The sequence below is a fragment of the Mastomys coucha genome, unplaced genomic scaffold, assembly GCF_008632895.1.
Source record: "Mastomys coucha isolate ucsf_1 unplaced genomic scaffold, UCSF_Mcou_1 pScaffold1, whole genome shotgun sequence".
Lineage (NCBI taxonomy): Eukaryota > Metazoa > Chordata > Mammalia > Rodentia > Muridae > Mastomys > Mastomys coucha.
The window spans coordinates 62976450-62986206 of NW_022196891.1; the positions used below are offsets into that span (position 1 = coordinate 62976450).

General features: G+C 43.2%; 1 protein-coding gene across 3 annotated transcripts in view; it reads right to left on the reverse strand.

Annotated features, from left to right (window-relative positions):
* Positions 1–471: 471 nt before the first annotated feature.
* Mpzl1 (myelin protein zero like 1) overlaps positions 472–9757 on the reverse strand; it is a 44320-nt gene continuing 35034 nt past the window's right edge. For 2 of the 3 annotated variants that reach the window (XM_031388070.1, XM_031388089.1), the window contains one exon: positions 472–2120. In XM_031388070.1, coding sequence (XP_031243930.1) covers positions 2019–2120 — 102 coding nt within the window. In that variant the 3' untranslated portion in view covers positions 472–2018. The remainder of the gene's footprint in view (positions 2121–9757) is intronic. The other variant, XM_031388080.1, reaches the window with a different exon arrangement.

Sequence of the window (9757 nt, forward strand, 5' to 3'; positions counted from 1 at the left end):
GCTGACAGAGAAACAGCAGAGCTGACAGAGAAACAGCAGAGCTGACAGAGAAACAGCAGAGCTGACAGGCTAGGGAGTTGCTGTTTTATTTCAAATCATTTTAAATGTGCGTGCGGGCGTGTGTGTGTGTGTGTGTGTGTGTGTGTGTGTGTGTGTGTGTGTGTGTGTTGCTTCGAGCACTCTTTCTACCATGCGGATTTGGGGACCTAACTTAGGCTGTCAGGCCCATTGGGCCATCTCACTGTCCTGAGGTGGCTTTATATGTCACAGAAGATCTAAGGGGACATCTGAAGGCAGACTTAAGCTAGAGAACAGATCTCACACAAACATCTGCAATAGTCCCATTTTAGGCTCTGAAGTAGGCACACAGGAAGTGTGTTTCAAGGATAGAGGTTTGTGTAGCTGCAATGGTTCACCTGAAAAGGCTTTTATCTCTTTTTCTGTTTGATTAAAAACAAGCAGATACTACCATTCAGAAATCCAAAAAGATGTATTAAAATATTCACAGAAGTACAAATGAAAGTATCAAAAAGTAACAATGAACTTGTTTGCAGCTCTCCTAGCTGGATGCATTTCCATGAGAAAATACAGGCAGGAATTTTAAAAGCCATCCCTTTAAGGTGTCTCTTCTCATTCGAATGCACTCTTCTGGTCAGAAGACACAGGAAGCGCAGGTCTGCCATCTGGACGTGACCTCACTGTTATCTGTAGCCAGGCCCAGGACACAGAGTTGCAGGAAAGAGACCGGATACTCCAAAGGAGGTGGTGTGTGGAGTTAGGCCATGAGGCCTGCACACTGTCCTGTGAGCAGCAGGAACCAGGCTGCAGGCTCAGGTCAGGTGGCTGTTTCTGCCTAGGAAAGAAGGTTGGCTTGGCCAACAGAGGATTTGGGTCTAACTGGACAGGGAGGTCACAGAGTTAGATGTAGAAAGCTCTTAAGAAGAGGTGTCATTTGAACAAAGCCCACAGAGTACTAGCACCATATACACTGTCTCAGCACCACAAGGCGATGGTAAAGAACCTGGTGTCAGGAGGTATCTAGAATCTCTTCCCTAAGAAGAGAAGAAAGGAGATGCTGGCTGCCTCTGAAGTCTTTCACACAGTAATGTCATGCTGGGGCTCTGTGACCTGTACCCTTTTACCCATAATCACTGCCTCACACAGCCGCTGTGTCAGCGTGCTGACAGTGGTGAGATTGTAGCTAATAGCAGGATGGTGACGAGGACGACCTCAAGCTCCAAATTCCCTCATATAAAGAAAAGCATCAGCCGGGCAGTGGTGGCGCACGCCTTTAATCCCAGCACTCGGGACGCAGAGGCAGGCGGATTTCTGAGTTGGAGGCCAGCCTGGTCTACAGAGTGAGTTCCAGGACAGCCAAGGCTACACAGAGAAACCCTGTCTCAGAAAAAACAAAAAAACAAAAAACAAAAAAAAAACAAAAAAAAGAAAAAAGAAAAAAGAAAAAGAAAGAAAAGAAAAGCATTGCCAGTCACTTGTTAATCTGTCCTCAGGTGGCATGGCTAATGGATGGTGTCTATCAGCTAGCACAGGCACAGAACAAAAACGGTCTTGATACTGTAAGAGACACACTTCCACTAGACATCTCATTCTCTAACTACAGGAAATGCTGAGACTGGTTGAGCCCTTAGGAAAGGGCCACGTCTGCTGGAAGGACGGACAGCTCTGCAGTCTTCAATAAGGCAAACCATGCCACACACGGGACGACAGGATGTTTCTGAAACTTTCCAGCTAGAAATGACTCTAAAAGAATATACAGAAACAGCAAGACAATTTACACATACATAGACTCATACCATGTCATCATGCAACGTTGGCCTCTCACATCAGGAAGATTAAATAGAATATACATATCCTTTATACACATTTTCTTCTCTCTCCGAGTATATATGTGCTTGTCCTTGCCTGAGTCCTCAAGGTCACCCGCGGTTATGGACATTTTCTGCACAGGAGTCCAGTTTGGATTTGTTTCTTGCTTAAGAAATGTTTGGGGTGTTCTCTTAGTCTTTCCGGATGTCCGCATAGACAACAGACTCTGACTTATTAATCTTGCCGCTGTGGTGTCCGCCAGAGTGGTCTAACTGTGCGTAAATGACTGGGCCCTGGAGAAGAGAAACCAATTAGAGGTTTGGAAAAACTGATGGTCCCTGAGCTACAGGAACAGAAGTAATCATTATAGACATATGTTAGGCTTCCAAAGCAAGGACTCTGCTCCTTTGAAGAGTTAAGGTCCCATATGACATGTTTAGAATTGATCTTAAAACCAGAGTGGGCACCCACTGAAGCCACCAAAGCTGGCACATGAAGATTAGTTATGTTATTCCTCTTGGTTTTGTGTACATTTAGACATTTCCAAAAAAAAATACATAACATTCCTTCTTGGCAATGTTCCTTAATTTACTAAGCTATCAAAGTACTTATAGGCATCTGCAACTAGAGCCGGGCATAAGAACTAGATTGGACCTTGCCCAGCCCAAGGGCACTGAGTTTCAGAATCCTAATAGAACACAACATATAGATACTACCCATATGATTAATTTGTGCTGGTCAATTTATGAAGTTAGATCCTTAAACAGTTTAAATATTCAATGTAAATACAACACAATCCTTTCAGTCTGACCCTATCATGATTGATTAAAGTTTTGAGGCTTTGTGCCCCCCCCCCCGCAATCTTCACCAGTGTTAGGGACCAGACCGACCCTCACTGTCAGTCTTTGCCAAGCTAAGAAGGCCCCACCATTGGGCTGGCCGGCTGGAGTTCCAGGATCAGGTAACTGTCCTTCTAAGCTTTTTCTTTTCTTTTTTCTTTTTTTTTTTTTTAAAAATAAACTCACAGTCTAAGAAATGTAAAGAAAAAAGTAGAAGTTCTTCCATTCCCCCTCAGCACCAAGGAAGCCAATGAAGTCAAAGATGGGCGTCAGAGTGCGAACCAGGAAAGCAAGAGAGGCTGGGCTGCAGGGAGCAGAGCAAATAAATACCGGACTCTCAGGGGACAAAGTCTGATGATGGTTCAACTGCCAGAAAGGCAGTTTACATTTATGACTTTCTCAATTCCTTTACATCTGTAAAACTGCAAATAAAACCAACAAAACAGCTCTAGTTTAAGCAGAAAAATGTAGTGCGACCCAAAGTCAGGTCTTCCAATCCAGGGGACTCAGAGGTCTAGAGGTGTCTCAGCTTCCTACTATAGTCAACCAGCAGGCACAATAGCCAAGGTCCTCAGTAGCCAGGAGCCAACCTGCACCTTCCAGTGTGTGAGCTAAGGTCCTCCCGAACCTTCCAGTGTGTGAGCTAAGGTCCTCCTGCAGAGCTCAGCATCCTAACCTCCACAGGAAGACAGGCCTAGTCAGGGTAGTGTGAGAGTAAATCGTGGGTGGTTGTCTTAGTCAGGGTTTTTATTCCTGCACAAACATCATGACCAAGAAGAAAGTTGGGGAGGAAAGGGTTTATTTAGCTTACTTCCACATGGCTGTTTATCACGAGAGGAAGTCAGGACTGGAACTCAAGCAGGTGAGGAAGCAGGAGCTGACGCAGAGGCCATAGAGAGATAACGCCACTCAGAATTCACGAGGCACTCTTTAAGCAGTCTGGAAGATGACCATGTGGCACTGGGCATACTCTGAATCTACTCTAATGATGAGACCTTTGGCCTTGTTATGAACTGAAATGGTACCTGTGAATGACCTAAGCAGCACTGGACAGTGTGTATGACAGATGCCAGCTGTTATTGCCAGCTCATGCTGGCACACAAACTTTCAAACACTCGGAGGTAACTGATCCAGTAAACTAAATCAGAGTGCCCCCCCCACTGGTGTGCGGAGTCGGCAGTTTTCAGCCCTTGGTGGTGGAGTGGTGCGGTGACATACACAGCAGCAGGCAACTGACCCAGCACCAGTAGGAAACAGAAGAAAAACACACAGACACATCTCTGCAGTCACATGACACAACATTGCGTTTCACGGGACGGCGGCCTGGAAAGAACTCCAGAACTCCTTCTTGGAGCTGGACTGGCTTTCTTCAACTTCGAAATTACCAATGTCTGATCAGTCTGTTCTGTCTTCCCCTTAGAATACGACAGGTGTAAAGCCAGCATCTTCACGACTTATTAATCACCTAGAACTTCTGAGATTATGTAGGTAGGGGTCACGCCAGAGCTGTGGGGGGTGTGGTTGAGATCAGGGACCAGCTTCATCTGGAACAGCTCCCGGAAGCCTGGTTCTGGAGCCAGTTACCCTGGAGTCTCTGTAGAACATGCCTCAGGGGGAAACCCCGACTTCTAAGAGAGCCACGTGAAGGTAGGACTACAGAAAGAACAGAGCAGCACCTAGACCCAGAGTAGCCTAGCTGCTTTACTAGACAGTTCAACATTCAGCCTCTAACATTTTTTCCCCAACAACTATTACAGCAGTGGAGTAAAGCTTTCGTTTGCCTACCACCCCAACAATTTACTACAGAACAAGGTCTTAAACATGTCTCAACACAGGTGTTGCGAAGCACACCTTTAATCCCTTCTTCCTTCCACCTTCAGCAGCATGTTTTTGTACGAAAGTAAATTTGATAGAGGTAGAATTCAGAGCTGCTTGCATTTCTAGTTGAATGAGTTCAATTAAAAGAAGAGGCCACCTCAGGCATTGTGTCTTGAAATTTTTTGTTTTGCTTTTGAAACAGGATCCCTCAGTAGCTCAGGCTGGTCTTAAACTCAGAGACCCACCTGCCTCTGTTTCGCAGGTGAAAAGCCTTAGAGTCCTGAGAGGGAACACCTGCCTTCAACAAGTGCTCACAAACTATTGCCGAACCACTATTCCCAGGATTTACTTCCTTGGGTTTTAGAGGTTAAATATAAAAGTTAAACTACGTGTTATGACTCTTTAAGACAAACCAAATTTGATGATCAAGAGAGTTGAGAAGAGTTGGTCAAGCAGGAAAGAATTTGCATGTGTCTTAGAACCACACTTATCTCAGACTAAAGACCACCCCTACCCGACCCATCCCGCCTCCTGCGGCGCTGGGGAGACCTCCTGGGGTTCGGCTATTCACCCTCAGTATTTGTTTGTTTGCTTGGTTCCTTGGTTTTGTTTTCCTTGTGGCAAAGGACTTCATTATTTGGGTCCTGGGGGTGAATCATGAAGTTATCTGTGCCAGTCACAATGACCCTTGCAGGGTGACAAAGAAGAGGTGTCCAATTCTTGGCCTCAGAGACTAGGGACAACAGAGTCTGTGGGAGTTTCTGGCACTGTCTCATTCATAACAGATGAGACATAACTCATTCACACCATGGGACCTGGGGTTTTCTTCCAGTTAGCCATTTTTTTTTAAGATTTATTTTATTTATATGAGTACACTGTAGCTGTACAGATGGCTGTGAGCCATCATGTAGCTGCTGGGAATTGAACTCAGGACCTCTCCTTGCTCCAGCCCGCTCGCTCCGGTCCCACTAGCTCGGGCATAATACACTGTAGCTGTCTTCAGACACACCAGAAGAGGGCATCATTACGGATGGTTGTGAGCCACCATGTGGTTGCTGGGATCCGAACTCAGGACCTTCGGAAGAGCAGTCAGTGCTCTTACCCGCTGAGCCATCTCGCCAGCCCGCAGTTAGCCATTTTTATGTGATGCCTAAAACAAACTAGTGTGTGAGACTGAGAGAAAAGGGGAGGGGTGGGCGTGGGGGTGGAGTTTGCAGCTAGTCAGAGTGACAGTGCCCATTATCCAGGCACTTGGGAGGCTGAGACATACACTTGAACTTGCACCTTCGGTGACAATGCCCTGGCCCCAGTGAAGACAAAGTGCCCTTAAGCACGGAGGTGCTCTTGGGACTCTCAGGAGCAGCTTGCCTGAGAGGGAGGCGCTACTAACAGTAGCTCCAAAGGTAGGGCTGAGGTGAGCAAAGGCAGCCAGCAGGATTAATTACTAGTGGGCTAAGGAGCTTGGGCATGGTGGAGGACTACTTGAAGGAAATTTTGAACCCTAGCAGAGCAGACGCTGAGGTAAGTAAACATGGCCATGGAAACAATCATTAAGACAACAAATAAACAAAAACCTATCCAGTAAATCTGAAAATCGTGTGATTCACTTCATAGTATTGTGCCAGCTGTCCAAGGGACTGACAAACTCCACAGACAGGTAAGGCAAAAACTTCATTAATTAATTAATTATAACTTTTAAAAGGCACAAAATAGCCTTCTAAGAATAAATAGGCTGCTTTTTGAGATCCGATCTTGTAGTAGTCCAGACTGGCCTTGATTCTTGATCCTCCCAACTCACCCTCCCAAATGCTAGGATTATAGGTGTGCCATAAACCAAGCCAAAGTATGCTCTATTCAATCCTACCATATGTATGTATGTATGTATCTATCTATCTACTTATCAATCACCCATCAATCTATCTATCACCCGCATGCTTACTTATCTACCTACCTAAGTAACTACATACCTTGGGAACTTAGCCTAGGGTTTTGTAGAATGCTAAAAAGGATACTGTACCACTGTGACCTCTAGCCCTCCAACTTTTTTTTTTTTTTTTTTTTTTTTTTTTTTTTGGTTTTTCAAGACAGGGTTTCTCTGTGTAGCCCTGGCTGTCCTGGAACTCACTCTGTAGACCAGGCTGGCCTAGAATTCAGAAATCGGCCTGCCTTTTAACTGGAGTGTTCTGAACACAGTCACCGTGCTGGGCATGGCTGAGTTTACTATGACCCCTTTAATTCTCTGTTTTGTTTCCCATGGTTACAGTCACTAACAGTCAAAGGCAGCCCCCACCCTAGTATTAAATGGAGAATTCTGGGGTTTTATTATTGCTGTTGATTTGGTCATATTTTTTCAGAAAACATCTACTGCTGTCTTCAAGTTCACTGATGTTTTCTTCGGTAATATTTAATCTTTGTTGTGACCACACTCCCCGCCCCTTAATTTTATTCAGGCCCACTCTGTAACTCAGGCTGGCCTCAAGCTGTGCTCATCCTATATCTACCTCTCAAGTGCTGGGCTTCCGTCTGAGGCACCCAGGCACCCAGCGTCTTCCTTCCAGTCAGTTCGGCCTCACTTTCTTCTTTCATTATGTGCAAAGTTCTTGGTCTCCTTGTTTACCTGTAGGACTTAACATTTCTAAGGTCTTTGTTTCAGAATCCCATTATCTGTCATTTCTGGGCTCGAATTTTAAAAGGTTTATTAATTTTTTATGCATGAATGTTTGCTTGCATGTATGTATTTGCACTGTGTGTGTGCCTGGTGCCCAAGGAAGGCAGAAGGAGGTGTCATGTCAGATCCCCTAGAACTGGAGTTAAAGACTTGTGAGGACTTAAAGATTGTGAGGCACTGCATGGTTGCTGGGAACCAAACCAGGTCCTTTGCAAATGCACCAAGCGCTGTAACTGCTGAGCCATCTCTCCAGCCCCAGTCTGGGTTGGTTTCTGGCCACAGGTTGCTGGCTTCTTATATGCCTAGTTTCCCTTAGCCCTCTTTGAGGCAGGGTCTCCATGTAGTCCAGCTTGGTCTTTAGGCAATCCCCCTGCCTCAGCCCCCCAAGTACTGATATTACACGTATATGTTATCACACCTGGCCACATGCCTAGTCATTTTTGACTGGTACCCAACATTAAGAATTTTACACGATTGGGCACTGGGTCGCTGGCACTGCTGCACTTTGTTGTGGCACAAAGCTAAATGACTTCTGGATTAGTTTAATTCTCTGGAGGCCTCTTTACCAGCTCTGAAACAGCAGTGCTGAGGGCCCTTGACTCAGGTATCATACCTATAAAGGTGTGTCTACTCCGAGCCAGCACAAAACTCTTCCCAACGCCAGGGGAGCTCTAAGCATGATGGGTCTTGTTCTTTTCAGGTGGTTCTCTCCCTGGTCTCAAATGTTTTCTTTTCTTTCTTTCTTTCTTTTTTTTTTTTATTATTTTTTAACTTTTATTGCATTATGATGAGAAAAGTTACATGATTTCAATTTGTCTGAATTTGTTAACATTTAAAAACATGTTTTAAGTAAATAGAATTAAATCACATTCTTGTTTCCCTTTTGTACTCCAACTCCTCCCAGAGACCCCCCTTCAATACCTACAATATCTTTTTTTGTCATATTCCTTAAAATTTATAAAATATTGGACCAATGAAAATGAGTATTATAAAAGTTGTTTGATATAAAACAACAATCAACTTAACAGTGTTATGTGGGTGCTTGTCTACAGCAATACTGAAAATACATACGTTTTTCTGAGTATAAATTTCCAATAACTCCAAACATATGAACTGTATATTTCAAAATAATACCTCACTACTAGTATTTTCTTGAATGAACATAAATATATAAAGTCTTTTTGTTTGTTTTATATTTAGTATAGTTTAAAGTCTTGGCTCTTTCTGTGGTACAAGCCCAAAATAAGAACAATTTTTAGACATTGGATTTCATTGTAATAAGGCTGTACTTCAATGGCCCTCAAATCACCGAAGGATTTTACCTCCATCGTAGCTAAGCTGAGAGTTGACAGTTCTGCTGCACCAAAGAATGAATTGTAGGCACAATTTTTGGATACAGACTTCCTGCTATGGTCAAAACTATTTGACTTGAGTCAGTGAATTTATTCTCAGGCCACAGAGAACAGGTTACATTCATTTAAGAAATGGTATGTATTAAGATAGTCTATCTATAAAGTCCTTCACCAACTGTTTCAATGAACAATGGTTCTGCTTGGAGGGTGGCACAGACATTAGATGTGGGTAAGAATCTGGTTCATTGGCTGTGATGATTTGGAAAAGCATTCATCTCAGAGAAAGAGTAACTTGTAAAGTCCTCTTCTTCAAACTTGATAAAAGAGCTACAAATGTCAAGCAAAGCATTCAGTCTCACTCTTTGTTGTTCTCTTTCCTACAAGTCACCTCCTAAGTTAATTGTCTATGTCTCCCTTGGATATATAAATACTTTTGAAATATATAAGATGTTCTGAAACCATAGTATAGTGTAAAAACATGAAATAAACAATACTACTAATAGAGAGGCTGAGATAGGAGAAGCAAGATTTGAAGACCCTTATGTTGTACACAGTAAGACACTGTCACAAACAAGCTGAAAGTACAATATTGGACCTATTTCTCCAATTACCAAATTAGAGAGACCATTGGATGACAACAAATTTCCAATTCCTCATATTATTGGATTTCAATCGTTTAGGATATGTTGGTAGTATTAATTTTCATATTAAGATATTAAGAAAAGATAATTGTCACTTCCTGTTGTTGTTGTTGTAAGAGGCAGAATTAGATTTGTGTGGATTTGTTGAAAGATTACTTTCTTGCTTCTTCTAGGGTGTAGTTTTGCTCCTTATGTTGATGTTTTCCATCTATTATCCTTTGTAGGGCTGGATTTGTGGAAAGATATTGTGTAAATTTTGTTTTGTCATGGAATATCTTGTTTTCTCCATCTATGGTAATTGAGAATTTTGCTGGGTATAGTAGCCTGGGCTGGCATTTGTGTTCTTGTAGGGTCTGTATGACATCTGCCCAGGATCTTCTAGCTTTCATAGTCTCTGGCGAGAAGTCTGCTGTAATTCTGATAGGCCCGCCTTTGTATGTTACTTGCCTTTTTTCCCTTACTGCTTTTAAAATTCTTTCTTTGTTTAGTGCATTTGGAGTTTTTATTATTATGTGATGGGAGGAATTTCTTTTTTGGTCCAGTCTATTTGGAGTTCTGTAGGCGTCTTGTATGTTCATGGGCAACTCTTTCTTAAGGTTAGGGAAGTTTTCT